Consider the following 15,862-nt stretch of genomic DNA (forward strand, 5'->3'; position numbering starts at 1 on the left):
AACTGTGTTAGTCAGAAATAGTGAGTCCCTCACAGGAGGGTCCCACATTTCTGAAATCACTGAGGATGCTCTCAGTGAAGATGACCTCCTGTTAGCCAGGATGGCCAAAAGATTGGCTTTAGAGAGACAGCTCCTAGCCATAGAAAGGGAAAGACAAGAGATGGGCCTAGGACCCATCAATGGTGGCAGCAATATAAATAGGGTCAGAGATTCTCCTGACATGTTAAAAATCCCCAAAGGGATTGTGACAAAATATGAAGATGGTGATGACATCACCAAATGGTTCACAGCTTTTGAGAGGGCTTGTGTAACCAGAAAAGTGAACAGATCTCACTGGGGTGCTCTCCTTTGGGAAATGTTCACTGGAAAGTGTAGGGATAGACTCCTCACACTCTCTGGAAAAGATGCAGAATCTTATGACCTCATGAAGGGTACCCTGATTGAGGGCTTTGGATTCTCCACTGAGGAGTACAGGATTAGGTTCAGGGGGGCTCAAAAATCCTCGAGCCAGACCTGGGTTGACTTTGTTGACTACTCAGTGAAAACACTAGATGGTTGGATTCAAGGCAGTGGTGTAAGTAATTATGATGGGCTGTACAATTTATTTGTGAAAGAACACCTGTTAAGTAATTGTTTCAATGATAAACTGCATCAGCATCTGGTAGACCTAGGACCAATTTCTCCCCAAGAATTGGGAAAGAAGGCGGACCATTGGGTCAAGACAAGGGTGTCCAAGACTTCAACAGGGGGTGACCAAAAGAAAGGGGTCACAAAGACTCCCCAGGGGAAGGGTGATGAGACAACCAAAACTAAAAATAGTAAAGAGTCTTCTACAGGCCCCCAAAAACCTGCTCAGGAGGGTGGGCCCAGAGCCTCTTCACAAAACAATGGGTACAAGGGTAAAAACTTTGATCCCAAAAAGGCCTGGTGTCATAGCTGTAAACAGCATGGACACCAAACTGGAGACAAGGCCTGTCCCAAGAAAGGTTCCACTCCAAACTCCCATCCAGGTAACACTGGTATGGCTAGTCTCCAAGTGGGATCAACAGTGTGCCCAGAGCAAATCAGGGTCCACACTGAAGCTACTCTAGTTTCTGAGGGTGGGGTGGATTTAGCCACACTAGCTGTCTGGCCGCCTAACATGCAAAAATACAGACAGCAACTCTTAATTAATGGGACTAGAATAGAGGGCCTGAGGGATTCAGGTGCCAGTGTCACCATGGTGACAGAGAAACTGGTTTCCCCTGGCCAATACCTGACTGGAAAAACTTACACAGTCACCAACGCTGACAATCAGAGAAAAGTACATCCCATGGCAATGGTTACTTTAGAATGGGGAGGGGTCAATGGCCTGAAACAGGTGGTGGTCTCCTCAAATATCCCAGTGGACTGTCTGCTTGGAAATGACCTGGAGTCCTCAGCATGGGCTGAGGTAGAACTAAAAACCCATGCAGCAATGCTGGGTATCCCTGAACTGGTGTGTGTGAAAACAAGAGCACAGTGCAAGGCACAGGGTGAACAAGTAGAGCTGGAGTCTGGAAGAATGGCCCCGCCTACCAAGAGAACAGGAAAGTCAGTTGGGAAACCAACTGCAACACAGCAAAAGAAAGGGAACCTCTCTTCTCAGGAAGAAGTTCTGCCCTCTGAGGGAACTGAGCCTTTGGAGCTTGAACCTTACCAGGTTGAGCTCTTGGGCCCAGGGGGACCCTCAAGGGAGGAGCTGTGTAAGGGACAAGAAACCTGTCCCTCTCTTGAAGGCCTTAGGCAGCAAGCTGCTGAAGAGTCCAAAGGCAAGAAAAATGGAACACATAGGGTCTATTGGGAAGATGGGCTCCTGTACACTGAGGCCAGAGACCCCAAACCTGGTGCCACTAGGAGAGTGGTAGTGCCTCAGCTGTTCAGGAAGTTCATCCTAACATTGGCCCATGACATTCCCCTTGCTGGACATTTGGGACAAACCAAGACGTGGGAGAGGTTAGTCAACCACTTCTACTGGCCCAATATGTCCAACATGGTTAAGGAGTTTTGCCTCTCCTGCCCCACCTGTCAAGCCAGTGGTAAGACAGGTGGGCATCCAAAGGCCCCCCTCATTCCACTTCCAGTGGTGGGGGTTCCCTTTGAAAGAGTGGGTGTGGACATAGTTGGTCCACTAGAACCTCCCACAGCCTCAGGAAATATGTATATCCTGGTAGTAGTGGATCATGCTACCAGGTATCCTGAAGCTATTCCCCTTAGGTCGACTACTGCCCCTGCAGTAGCCAAGGCCCTCATTGGTATCTTTACCAGAGTGGGTTTCCCTAAGGAGGTGGTGTCTGACAGAGGTACCAACTTCATGTCAGCATACCTAAAGCACATGTGGAATGAGTGTGGAGTGACTTATAAATTCACTACACCATACCATCCACAAACTAATGGCTTGGTTGAGAGATTCAACAAGACATTAAAAGGCATGATCATGGGGCTCCCAGAAAAGCTAAAAAGGAGATGGGATGTCCTCTTGCCATGTCTGCTTTTCGCTTACAGAGAGGTGCCACAGAAGGGAGTAGGATTCTCACCCTTTGAACTTCTGTTTGGTCATCCTGTAAGGGGACCACTTGCCCTTGTTAAAGAAGGCTGGGAGAGACCTCTCCATGAGCCTAAACAGGACATAGTGGACTATGTACTTGGCCTTCGCTCTAGAATGGCAGAGTACATGGAAAAGGCAACCAAAAACCTTGAGGCCAGCCAACAGCTCCAGAAGTTTTGGTATGACCAAAAGGCTGCACTGGTTGAGTTCCAACCAGGGCAGAAAGTCTGGGTTCTGGAGCCTGTGGCTCCCAGGGCACTCCAGGACAAATGGAGTGGCCCTTACCCAGTGCTAGAAAGGAAGAGTCAGGTCACCTACCTGGTGGACCTGGGCACAAGCAGGAGCCCCAAGAGGGTGATCCATGTGAACCGCCTTAAGCTCTTCCATGACAGGGCTGATGTGAATCTGTTGATGGTAACAGATGAGGATCAGGAGGCAGAGAGTGAACCTCTCCCTGATCTTCTGTCATCAGACCCAAAAGATGGCACAGTAGATGGAGTGATCTACTCAGACACCCTCTCTGGCCAACAGCAAGCTGATTGTAGGAGAGTCCTACAACAGTTTCCTGAACTCTTCTCCTTAACCCCTGGTCAGACACACCTGTGTACCCATGATGTGGACACAGGAGACAGCATGCCTGTCAAAAACAAAATCTTTAGACAGTCTGACCATGTTAAGGAAAGCATCAAGGTGGAAGTCCACAAGATGCTGGAATTGGGAGTAATTGAGCGCTCTGACAGCCCCTGGGCTAGCCCAGTGGTCTTAGTCCCCAAACCTCACACCAAAGATGGAAAGAAAGAGATGAGGTTTTGTGTGGACTACAGAGGGCTCAATTCTGTCACCAAGACAGATGCTCATCCAATTCCAAGAGCTGATGAGCTCATAGATAAATTAGGTGCTGCCAAATTCTTAAGTACCTTTGACTTGACAGCAGGGTACTGGCAAATAAAAATGGCACCTGGAGCAAAAGAGAAAACAGCATTCTCCACACCTGATGGGCATTATCAGTTTACTGTTATGCCCTTTGGTTTAAAGAATGCCCCTGCCACCTTCCAAAGGTTGGTGAATCAAGTCCTTGCTGGCTTGGAGTCCTTTAGCACAGCTTATCTTGATGATATTGCTGTCTTTAGCTCCACCTGGCAGGATCACCTGGTCCACCTGAAGAAGGTTTTGAAGGCTCTGCAATCTGCAGGCCTCTCTATCAAGGCATCCAAATGCCAGATAGGGCAGGGAACTGTGGTTTACTTGGGACACCTTGTAGGTGGAGGCCAAGTTCAGCCACTCCAACCCAAGATCCAGACTATTCTGGACTGGGTAGCTCCAAAAACCCAGACTCAAGTCAGGGCATTCCTTGGCTTGACTGGGTATTACAGGAGGTTTGTGAAGGGATATGGATCCATTGTGACAGCCCTCACTGAACTCACCTCCAAGAAAATGCCCAAGAAAGTGAACTGGACTGTGGAATGCCAACAGGCCTTTGACACCCTGAAACAAGCAATGTGCTCAGCACCAGTTCTAAAAGCTCCAGATTATTCTAAGCAGTTCATTGTGCAGACTGATGCCTCTGAACATGGGATAGGGGCAGTTTTGTCCCAAACAAATGATGATGGCCTTGACCAGCCTGTTGCTTTCATTAGCAGGAGGTTACTCCCCAGGGAGCAGCGTTGGAGTGCCATTGAGAGGGAGGCCTTTGCTGTGGTTTGGTCCCTGAAGAAGCTGAGACCATACCTCTTTGGGACTCACTTCCTAGTTCAAACTGACCACAGACCTCTCAAATGGCTGATGCAAATGAAAGGTGAAAATCCTAAACTGTTGAGGTGGTCCATCTCCCTACAGGGAATGGACTTTATAGTGGAACACAGACCTGGGGCTGCCCATGCCAATGCAGATGGCCTTTCCAGGTTCTTCCACTTAGAAAATGAAGACTCTCTTGGGAAAGGTTAGTCTCATCCTCTTTCGTTTGGGGGGGGTTGTGTAAGGAAATGCCTCCTTGGCATGGTTGCCCCCTGACTTTTTGCCTTTGCTGATGCTATGTTTACAATTGAAAGTGTGCTGAGGCCTGCTAACCAGGCCCCAGCACCAGTGTTCTTTCCCTAACCTGTACTTTTGTATCCACAATTGGCAGACCCTGGCATCCAGATAAGTCCCTTGTAACTGGTACTTCTAGTACCAAGGGCCCTGATGCCAAGGAAGGTCTCTAAGGGCTGCAGCATGTCTTATGCCACCCTGGAGACCTCTCACTCAGCACAGACACACTGCTTGCCAGCTTGTGTGTGCTAGTGAGGACAAAACGAGTAAGTCGACATGGCACTCCCCTCAGGGTGCCATGCCAGCCTCTCACTGCCTATGCAGTATAGGTAAGACACCCCTCTAGCAGGCCTTACAGCCCTAAGGCAGGGTGCACTATACCATAGGTGAGGGTACGAGTGCATGAGCATGGTACCCCTACAGTGTCTAAACAAAACCTTAGACATTGTAAGTGCAGGGTAGCCATAAGAGTATATGGTCTGGGAGTCTGTCAAACACGAACTCCACAGCACCATAATGGCTACACTGAAAACTGGGAAGTTTGGTATCAAACTTCTCAGCACAATAAATGCACACTGATGCCAGTGTACATTTTATTGTAAAATACACCACAGAGGGCACCTTAGAGGTGCCCCCTGAAACTTAACCGACTGTCTGTGTAGGCTGACTAGTTCCATCAGCCTGCCACACCAGAGACATGTTGCTGGCCCCATGGGGAGAGTGCCTTTGTCACTCTGAGGCCAGTAACAAAGCCTGCACTGGGTGGAGATGCTAACACCTCCCCCAGGCAGGAGCTGTGACACCTGGCGGTGAGCCTCAAAGGCTCACCCCTTTGTCACAGCCCAGCAGGGCACTCCAGCTTAGTGGAGTTGCCCGCCCCCTCCGGTCACGGCCCCCACTTTTGGCGGCAAGGCTGGAGGGAACAAAGAAAGCAACAAGGAGGAGTCACTGGCCAGTCAGGACAGCCCCTAAGGTGTCCTGAGCTGAGGTGACTCTGACTTTTAGAAATCCTCCATCTTGCAGATGGAGGATTCCCCCAATAGGGTTAGGATTGTGACCCCCTCCCCTTGGGAGGGGGCACAAAGAGGGTGTACCCACCCTCAGGGCTAGTAGCCATTGGCTACTAACCCCCCAGACCTAAACACGCCCTTAAATTTAGTATTTAAGGGCTACCCTGAACCCTAGAAAATTAGATTCCTGTAACTACAAGAAGAAGGACTGCCTAGCTGAAAACCCCTGCAGAGGAAGACCAGAAGACGACAACTGCCTTGGCTCCAGAAACTCACCGGCCTGTCTCCTGCCTTCCAAAGATCCTGCTCCAGCGACGCCTTCCAAAGGGACCAGCGACCTCGACATCCTCTGAGGACTGCCCCTGCTTCGAAAAGACAAGAAACTCCCGAGGACAGCGGACCTGCTCCAAGAAAAGCTGCAACTTTGTTTCCAGCAGCTTTTAAAGAACCCTGTAAACTCCCCGCAAGAAGCGTGAGACTTGCAACACTGCACCCGGCGACCCCGACTCGGCTGGTGGCGATCCAACACCTCAGGAGGGACCCCAGGACTACTCTAAGACTGTGAGTACAAAAACCTGTCCCCCCTGAGCCCCCACAGCGCCGCCTGCAGAGGGAATCCCGAGGCTTCCCCTGACCGCGACTCTTTGAATCCTAAGTCCCGACACCTGGGAGAGACCCTGCACCCGCAGCCCCCAGGACCTGAAGGACCGGACTTTCACTGGAGGAGTGACCCCCAGGAGTCCCTCTCCCTTGCCCAAGTGGAGGTTTCCCCGAGGAACCCCCCCCTTGCCTGCCTGCAGCGCTGAAGAGATCCCTAGATCTCCCATTGACTTCCATTACAAACCCGACGCTTGTTTCTACACTGCACCCGGCCGCCCCCGCGCTGCTGAGGGTGAAATTTCTGTGTGGGCTTGTGTCCCCCCCGGTGCCCTACAAAACCCCCCTGGTCTGCCCTCCGAAGACGCGGGTACTTACCTGCAAGCAGACCGGAACCGGGGCACCCCCTTCTCTCCATTCTAGCCTATGCGTTTTGGGCACCACTTTGAACTCTGCACCTGACCGGCCCTGAGCTGCTGGTGTGGTGACTTTGGGGTTGCTCTGAACCCCCAACGGTGGGCTACCTTGGACCAAGAACTGAACCCTGTAAGTGTCTTACTTACCTGGTAAAACTAACAAAAACTTACCTCCCCTAGGAACTGTGAAAATTGCACTGTGTCCACTTTTAAAACAGCTATTTGTCAATAACTTGAAAAGTATACATGCAATTTTTATGATTTAAAGTTCCTAAAGTACTTACCTGCAATACCTTTCAAATGAGATATTACATGTAGAATTTGAACCTGTGGTTCTTAAAATAAACTAAGAAAAGATAGTTTTCTATACAAAAACCTATTGGCTGGATTTGTCTCTGAGTGTGTGTACCTCATTTATTGTCTATGTGTATGTACAACAAATGCTTAACACTACTCCTTGGATAAGCCTACTGCTCGACCACACTACCACAAAATAGAGCATTAGTATTATCTATTTTTACCACTATTTTACCTCTAAGGGGAACCCTTGGACTCTGTGCATGCTATTCCTTACTTTGAAATAGCACATACAGAGCCAACTTCCTACATTGGTGGATCAGCGGTGGGGTACAAGACTTTGCATTTGCTGGACTACTCAGCCAATACCTGATCACACGACAAATTCCAAAATTGTCATTAGAAATTCATTTTTGCAATTTGAAAGATTTCTAAATTCTTTAAAGTCCTGCTAGGGCCTTGTGTGTTAAGTCCCTGTTTAGCATTGTCTTTTTAGAGTTTAAAAGTTTGTTAAAAGTTTGAATTAGATTCTAGAAACAGTTTTAGATTCTTAAAAAAGTATTCCAACTCTTAGCAGAATAATGTCTGATACAGAGATGCAGGTGGTGGAACTCGACACCACACCTTACCTCCATCTTAAGATGAGGGAGCTAAGGTCTCTCTGTAATATCAAAAAAATAACCATTGGCTCCAGACCTACCAAAATTCAGCTCCAGGAGCTGTTGGCAGAGTTTGAAAAAGCCAACCCCTCTGATGATGACGTCACAGAGGAAGAAATTAGTGACTTGGAGGCCAATGTCCCTCCTCCAGTCCTAAATAGGGAGAACAGGACCCCTCAAGTCCTGTCTCCAACTGTGTTAGTCAGAAATAGTGAGTCCCTCACAGGAGGGTCCCACATTTCTGAAATCACTGAGGATGCTCTCAGTGAAGATGACCTCCTGTTAGCCAGGATGGCCAAAAGATTGGCTTTAGAGAGACAGCTCCTAGCCATAGAAAGGGAAAGACAAGAGATGGGCCTAGGACCCATCAATGGTGGCAGCAATATAAATAGGGTCAGAGATTCTCCTGACATGTTAAAAATCCCCAAAGGGATTGTGACAAAATATGAAGATGGTGATGACATCACCAAATGGTTCACAGCTTTTGAGAGGGCTTGTGTAACCAGAAAAGTGAACAGATCTCACTGGGGTGCTCTCCTTTGGGAAATGTTCACTGGAAAGTGTAGGGATAGACTCCTCACACTCTCTGGAAAAGATGCAGAATCTTATGACCTCATGAAGGGTACCCTGATTGAGGGCTTTGGATTCTCCACTGAGGAGTACAGGATTAGGTTCAGGGGGGCTCAAAAATCCTCGAGCCAGACCTGGGTTGACTTTGTTGACTACTCAGTGAAAACACTAGATGGTTGGATTCAAGGCAGTGGTGTAAGTAATTATGATGGGCTGTACAATTTATTTGTGAAAGAACACCTGTTAAGTAATTGTTTCAATGATAAACTGCATCAGCATCTGGTAGACCTAGGACCAATTTCTCCCCAAGAATTGGGAAAGAAGGCGGACCATTGGGTCAAGACAAGGGTGTCCAAGACTTCAACAGGGGGTGACCAAAAGAAAGGGGTCACAAAGACTCCCCAGGGGAAGGTTGATGAGACAACCAAAACTAAAAATAGTAAAGAGTCTTCTACAGGCCCCCAAAAACCTGCTCAGGAGGGTGGGCCCAGAGCCTCTTCACAAAACAATGGGTACAAGGGTAAAAACTTTGATCCCAAAAAGGCCTGGTGTCATAGCTGTAAACAGCATGGACACCAAACTGGAGACAAGGCCTGTCCCAAGAAAGGTTCCACTCCAAACTCCCATCCAGGTAACACTGGTATGGCTAGTCTCCAAGTGGGATCAACAGTGTGCCCAGAGCAAATCAGGGTCCACACTGAAGCTACTCTAGTTTCTGAGGGTGGGGTGGATTTAGCCACACTAGCTGTCTGGCCGCCTAACATGCAAAAATACAGACAGCAACTCTTAATTAATGGGACTAGAATAGAGGGCCTGAGGGATACAGGTGCCAGTGTCACCATGGTGACAGAGAAACTGGTTTCCCCTGGCCAATACCTGACTGGAAAAACTTACACAGTCACCAACGCTGACAATCAGAGAAAAGTACATCCCATGGCAATGGTTACTTTAGAATGGGGAGGGGTCAATGGCCTGAAACAGGTGGTGGTCTCCTCAAATATCCCAGTGGACTGTCTGCTTGGAAATGACCTGGAGTCCTCAGCATGGGCTGAGGTAGAACTAAAAACCCATGCAGCAATGCTGGGTATCCCTGAACTGGTGTGTGTGAAAACAAGAGCACAGTGCAAGGCACAGGGTGAACAAGTAGAGCTGGAGTCTGGAAGAATGGCCCCGCCTACCAAGAGAACAGGAAAGTCAGTTGGGAAACCAACTGCAACACAGCAAAAGGAAGGGAACCTCTCTTCTCAGGAAGAAGTTCTGCCCTCTGAGGGAACTGAGCCTTTGGAGCTTGAACCTTACCAGGTTGAGCTCTTGGACCCAGGGGGACCCTCAAGGGAGGAGCTGTGTAAGGGACAAGAAACCTGTCCCTCTCTTGAAGGCCTTATGCAGCAAGCTGCTGAAGAGTCCAAAGGCAAGAAAAATGGAACACATAGGGTCTATTGGGAAGATGGGCTCCTGTACACTGAGGCCAGAGACCCCAAACCTGGTGCCACTAGGAGAGTGGTAGTGCCTCAGCTGTTCAGGAAGTTCATCCTAACATTGGCCCATGACATTCCCCTTGCTGGACATTTGGGACAAACCAAGACGTGGGAGAGGTTAGTCAACCACTTCTACTGGCCCAATATGTCCAACATGGTTAAGGAGTTTTGCCTCTCCTGCCCCACCTGTCAAGCCAGTGGTAAGACAGGTGGGCATCCAAAGGCCCCCCTCATTCCACTTCCAGTGGTGGGGGTTCCCTTTGAAAGAGTGGGTGTGGACATAGTTGGTCCACTAGAACCTCCCACAGCCTCAGGAAATATGTATATCCTGGTAGTAGTGGATCATGCTACCAGGTATCCTGAAGCTATTCCCCTTAGGTCGACTACTGCCCCTGCAGTAGCCAAGGCCCTCATTGGTATCTTTACCAGAGTGGGTTTCCCTAAGGAGGTGGTGTCTGACAGAGGTACCAACTTCATGTCAGCATACCTAAAGCACATGTGGAATGAGTGTGGAGTGACTTATAAATTCACTACACCATACCATCCACAAACTAATGGCTTGGTTGAGAGATTCAACAAGACATTAAAAGGCATGATCATGGGGCTCCCAGAAAAGCTATAAAGGAGATGGGATGTCCTCTTGCCATGTCTGCTTTTCGCTTACAGAGAGGTGCCACAGAAGGGAGTAGGATTCTCACCCTTTGAACTTCTGTTTGGTCATCCTGTAAGGGGACCACTTGCCCTTGTTAAAGAAGGCTGGGAGAGACCTCTCCATGAGCCTAAACAGGACATAGTGGACTATGTACTTGGCCTTCGCTCTAGAATGGCAGAGTACATGGAAAAGGCAACCAAAAACCTTGAGGCCAGCCAACAGCTCCAGAAGTTTTGGTATGACCAAAAGGCTGCACTGGTTGAGTTCCAACCAGGGCAGAAAGTCTGGGTTCTGGAGCCTGTGGCTCCCAGGGCACTCCAGGACAAATGGAGTGGCCCTTACCCAGTGCTAGAAAGGAAGAGTCAGGTCACCTACCTGGTGGACCTGGGCACAAGCAGGAGCCCCAAGAGGGTGATCCATGTGAACCGCCTTAAGCTCTTCCATGACAGGGCTGATGTGAATCTGTTGATGGTAACAGATGAGGATCAGGAGGCAGAGAGTGAACCTCTCCCTGATCTTCTGTCATCAGACCCAAAAGATGGCACAGTAGATGGAGTGATCTACTCAGACACCCTCTCTGGCCAACAGCAAGCTGATTGTAGGAGAGTCCTACAACAGTTTCCTGAACTCTTCTCCTTAACCCCTGGTCAGACACACCTGTGTACCCATGATGTGGACACAGGAGACAGCATGCCTGTCAAAAACAAAATCTTTAGACAGTCTGACCATGTTAAGGAAAGCATCAAGGTGGAAGTCCACAAGATGCTGGAATTGGGAGTAATTGAGCGCTCTGACAGCCCCTGGGCTAGCCCAGTGGTCTTAGTCCCCAAACCTCACACCAAAGATGGAAAGAAAGAGATGAGGTTTTGTGTGGACTACAGAGGGCTCAATTCTGTCACCAAGACAGATGCTCATCCAATTCCAAGAGCTGATGAGCTCATAGATAAATTAGGTGCTGCCAAATTCTTAAGTACCTTTGACTTGACAGCAGGGTACTGGCAAATAAAAATGGCACCTGGAGCAAAAGAGAAAACAGCATTCTCCACACCTGATGGGCATTATCAGTTTACTGTTATGCCCTTTGGTTTAAAGAATGCCCCTGCCACCTTCCAAAGGTTGGTGAATCAAGTCCTTGCTGGCTTGGAGTCCTTTAGCACAGCTTATCTTGATGATATTGCTGTCTTTAGCTCCACCTGGCAGGATCACCTGGTCCACCTGAAGAAGGTTTTGAAGGCTCTGCAATCTGCAGGCCTCTCTATCAAGGCATCCAAATGCCAGATAGGGCAGGGAACTGTGGTTTACTTGGGACACCTTGTAGGTGGAGGCCAAGTTCAGCCACTCCAACCCAAGATCCAGACTATTCTGGACTGGGTAGCTCCAAAAACCCAGACTCAAGTCAGGGCATTCCTTGGCTTGACTGGGTATTACAGGAGGTTTGTGAAGGGATATGGATCCATTGTGACAGCCCTCACTGAACTCACCTCCAAGAAAATGCCCAAGAAAGTGAACTGGACTGTGGAATGCCAACAGGCCTTTGACACCCTGAAACAAGCAATGTGCTCAGCACCAGTTCTAAAAGCTCCAGATTATTCTAAGCAGTTCATTGTGCAGACTGATGCCTCTGAACATGGGATAGGGGCAGTTTTGTCCCAAACAAATGATGATGGCCTTGACCAGCCTGTTGCTTTCATTAGCAGGAGGTTACTCCCCAGGGAGCAGCGTTGGAGTGCCATTGAGAGGGAGGCCTTTGCTGTGGTTTGGTCCCTGAAGAAGCTGAGACCATACCTCTTTGGGACTCACTTCCTAGTTCAAACTGACCACAGACCTCTCAAATGGCTGAGGCAAATGAAAGGTGAAAATCCTAAACTGTTGAGGTGGTCCATCTCCCTACAGGGAATGGACTTTATAGTGGAACACAGACCTGGGACTGCCCATGCCAATGCAGATGGCCTTTCCAGGTTCTTCCACTTAGAAAATGAAGACTCTCTTGGGAAAGGTTAGTCTCATCCTCTTTCGTTTGGCGGGGGGTTGTGTAAGGAAATGCCTCCTTGGCATGGTTGCCCCCTGACTTTTTGCCTTTGCTGATGCTATGTTTACAATTGAAAGTGTGCTGAGGCCTGCTAACCAGGCCCCAGCACCAGTGTTCTTTCCCTAACCTGTACTTTTGTATCCACAATTGGCAGACCCTGGCATCCAGATAAGTCCCTTGTAACTGGTACTTCTAGTACCAAGGGCCCTGATGCCAAGGAAGGTCTCTAAGGGCTGCAGCATGTCTTATGCCACCCTGGAGACCTCTCACTCAGCACAGACACACTGCTTGCCAGCTTGTGTGTGCTAGTGAGGACAAAACGAGTAAGTCGACATGGCACTCCCCTCAGGGTGCCATGCCAGCCTCTCACTGCCTATGCAGTATAGGTAAGACACCCCTCTAGCAGGCCTTACAGCCCTAAGGCAGGGTGCACTATACCATAGGTGAGGGTACCAGTGCATGAGCATGGTACCCCTACAGTGTCTAAACAAAACCTTAGACATTGTAAGTGCAGGGTAGCCATAAGAGTATATGGTCTGGGAGTCTGTCAAACACGAACTCCACAGCACCATAATGGCTACACTGAAAACTGGGAAGTTTGGTATCAAACTTCTCAGCACAATAAATGCACACTGATGCCAGTGTACATTTTATTGTAAAATACACCACAGAGGGCACCTTAGAGGTGCCCCCTGAAACTTAACCGACTGTCTGTGTAGGCTGACTAGTTCCAGCAGCCTGCCACACCAGAGACATGTTGCTGGCCCCATGGGGAGAGTGCCTTTGTCACTCTGAGGCCAGTAACAAAGCCTGCACTGGGTGGAGATGCTAACACCTCCCCCAGGCAGGAGGTGTGACACCTGGCGGTGAGCCTCAAAGGCTCACCCCTTTGTCACAGCCCAGCAGGGCACTCCAGCTTAGTGGAGCTGCCCGCCCCCTCCGGCCACGGCCCCCACTTTTGGCGGCAAGGCTGGAGGGAACAAAGAAAGCAACAAGGAGGAGTCACTGGCCAGTCAGGACAGCCCCTAAGGTGTCCTGAGCTGAGGTGACTCTGACTTTTAGAAATCCTCCATCTTGCAGATGGAGGATTCCCCCAATAGGGTTAGGATTGTGACCCCCTCCCCTTGGGAGGGGGCACAAAGAGGGTGTACCCACCCTCAGGGCTAGTAGCCATTGGCTACTAACCCCCCAGACCTAAACACGCCCTTAAATTTAGTATTTAAGGGCTACCCTGAACCCTAGAAAATTAGATTCCTGTAACTACAAGAAGAAGGACTGCCTAGCTGAAAACCCCTGCAGAGGAAGACCAGAAGACGACAACTGCCTTGGCTCCAGAAACTCACCGGCCTGTCTCCTGCCTTCCAAAGATCCTGCTCCAGCGACGCCTTCCAAAGGGACCAGCGACCTCGACATCCTCTGAGGACTGCCCCTGCTTCGAAAAGACAAGAAACTCCCGAGGACAGCGGACCTGCTCCAAGAAAAGCTGCAACTTTGTTTCCAGCAGCTTTTAAAGAACCCTGCAAACTCCCCGCAAGAAGCGTGAGACTTGCAACACTGCACCCGGCGACCCCGACTCGGCTGGTGGCGATCCAACACCTCAGGAGGGACCCCAGGACTACTCTAAGACTGTGAGTACAAAAACCTGTCCCCCCTGAGCCCCCACAGCGCCGCCTGCAGAGGGAATCCCGAGGCTTCCCCTGACCGCGACTCTTTGAATCCTAAGTCCCAACACCTGGGAGAGACCCTGCACCCGCAGCCCCCAGGACCTGAAGGACCGGACTTTCACTGGAGGAGTGACCCCCAGGAGTCCCTCTCCCTTGCCCAAGTGGAGGTTTCCCCGAGGAACCCCCCCCTTGCCTGCCTGCAGCGCTGAAGAGATCCCTAGATCTCCCATTGACTTCCATTACAAACCCGACGCTTGTTTCTACACTGCACCCGGCCGCCCCCGCGCTGCTGAGGGTGAAATTTCTGTGTGGGCTTGTGTCCCCCCCGGTGCCCTACAAAACCCCCCTGGTCTGCCCTCCGAAGACGCGGGTACTTACCTGCAAGCAGACCGGAACCGGGGCACCCCCTTCTCTCCATTCTAGCCTATGCGTTTTGGGCACCACTTTGAACTCTGCACCTGACCGGCCCTGAGCTGCTGGTGTGGTGACTTTGGGGTTGCTCTGAACCCCCAACGGTGGGCTACCTTGGACCAAGAACTGAACCCTGTAAGTGTCTTACTTACCTGGTAAAACTAACAAAAACTTACCTCCCCTAGGAACTGTGAAAATTGCACTGTGTCCACTAGAATTTGAACCTGTGGTTCTTAAAATAAACTAAGAAAAGATAGTTTTCTATACAAAAACCTATTGGCTGGATTTGTCTCTGAGTGTGTGTACCTCATTTATTGTCTATGTGTATGTACAACAAATGCTTAACACTACTCCTTGGATAAGCCTACTGCTCGACCACACTACCACAAAATAGAGCATTAGTATTATCTATTTTTACCACTATTTTACCTCTAAGGGGAACCCTTGGACTCTGTGCATGCTATTCCTTACTTTGAAATAGCACATACAGAGCCAACTTCCTACACCATTTCACAACTCAGAATCAGAATGTTACAAATTGGCCAATCTATTCTTGTTTTCAAGATGTATAGGCCCTTGCATGCCCCTCTGATGGTTCGGTTAAGATTGTCTGAAAAAGGCAGAATGATAGCAAAACATCGGAAAACATTTGTTTTTTGCCGTCTACTTTTCATGTATTTGTTTTACCTTTACAATTGGCAGTCTGCAAATCCCTTTTTGCAAATCAGGGGCCTCTTCTGATTGAATCTCAACATCATCCCTGTACCATCTAAAAACAGTTTCTTTCTTGATATTAGCTACCTGCAAACAACAATAAACATATGCACGCTTATTAGAGTTATTAATTATATTACCAACACCATGCTTACATTGATTTTGTGCGCTGTTGACAATTTTACTCGTTTCTTACAAACTTGCAGTAAGTCATTAGACTTCTTCCACTGGAAAGGGGGCAGAATAATAACAAGCAATTATGGACGCATGGCAGTTTTGGACACAAAAAAACAAGTAATTTGCAAATGTGTTTTTCATGAGCTAGAAAACTGGTTCAGGTTCAGGGTTTTAACATATATTCCAGGAGGGTTAATTAACTGTCATATTCGATGGCCTACACTGCCCTTGCCTCCTAATGAAAGCTGCAAGGTTACTTTATCGACTGCAATGTAGTTTTTGATAGGGTCGATAGCCCAGGAATTCCATGCATATAATGTAAAGGGGGCAACAGAAATAAATTGTTCAGTGAAATAAATGTCCATGGTTTACATAACCACCATAACAACGAAGTTTGTACAGTATTTTTAAAATGCATTTATTCTACAATTTCTGCCAAATTAACTCATGGTTGAAAAGGGAAAATGTATCAGTACTCAAATGTAGTATCAGAAATTTGGTGAAATAAAATACATTAAAATATCCAAATCCATCCAACACATGCTTCACACAAATTGACTTGTCTCATTTGGGCTTTATGGGGCCTTTTATAAA

The 15,862-nt window shown here is 48.7% G+C and overlaps 1 protein-coding gene across 1 annotated transcript in view; it reads right to left on the reverse strand.

Moving 5' to 3' along the window:
* Positions 1 to 15,862, reverse strand: part of MYOM2 (myomesin 2) — a 571,331-nt gene that overhangs the window by 154,588 nt on the left and 400,881 nt on the right. Inside the window, exon 29 of the mRNA XM_069235814.1 lies at positions 15,065 to 15,178. Coding sequence (XP_069091915.1) covers positions 15,065 to 15,178 — 114 coding nt within the window. The remainder of the gene's footprint in view (positions 1 to 15,064; positions 15,179 to 15,862) is intronic.

Source organism: Pleurodeles waltl, chromosome 5 (genome assembly GCF_031143425.1).
Source record: "Pleurodeles waltl isolate 20211129_DDA chromosome 5, aPleWal1.hap1.20221129, whole genome shotgun sequence".
NCBI classification, from domain to species: Eukaryota; Metazoa; Chordata; class Amphibia; order Caudata; family Salamandridae; genus Pleurodeles; species Pleurodeles waltl.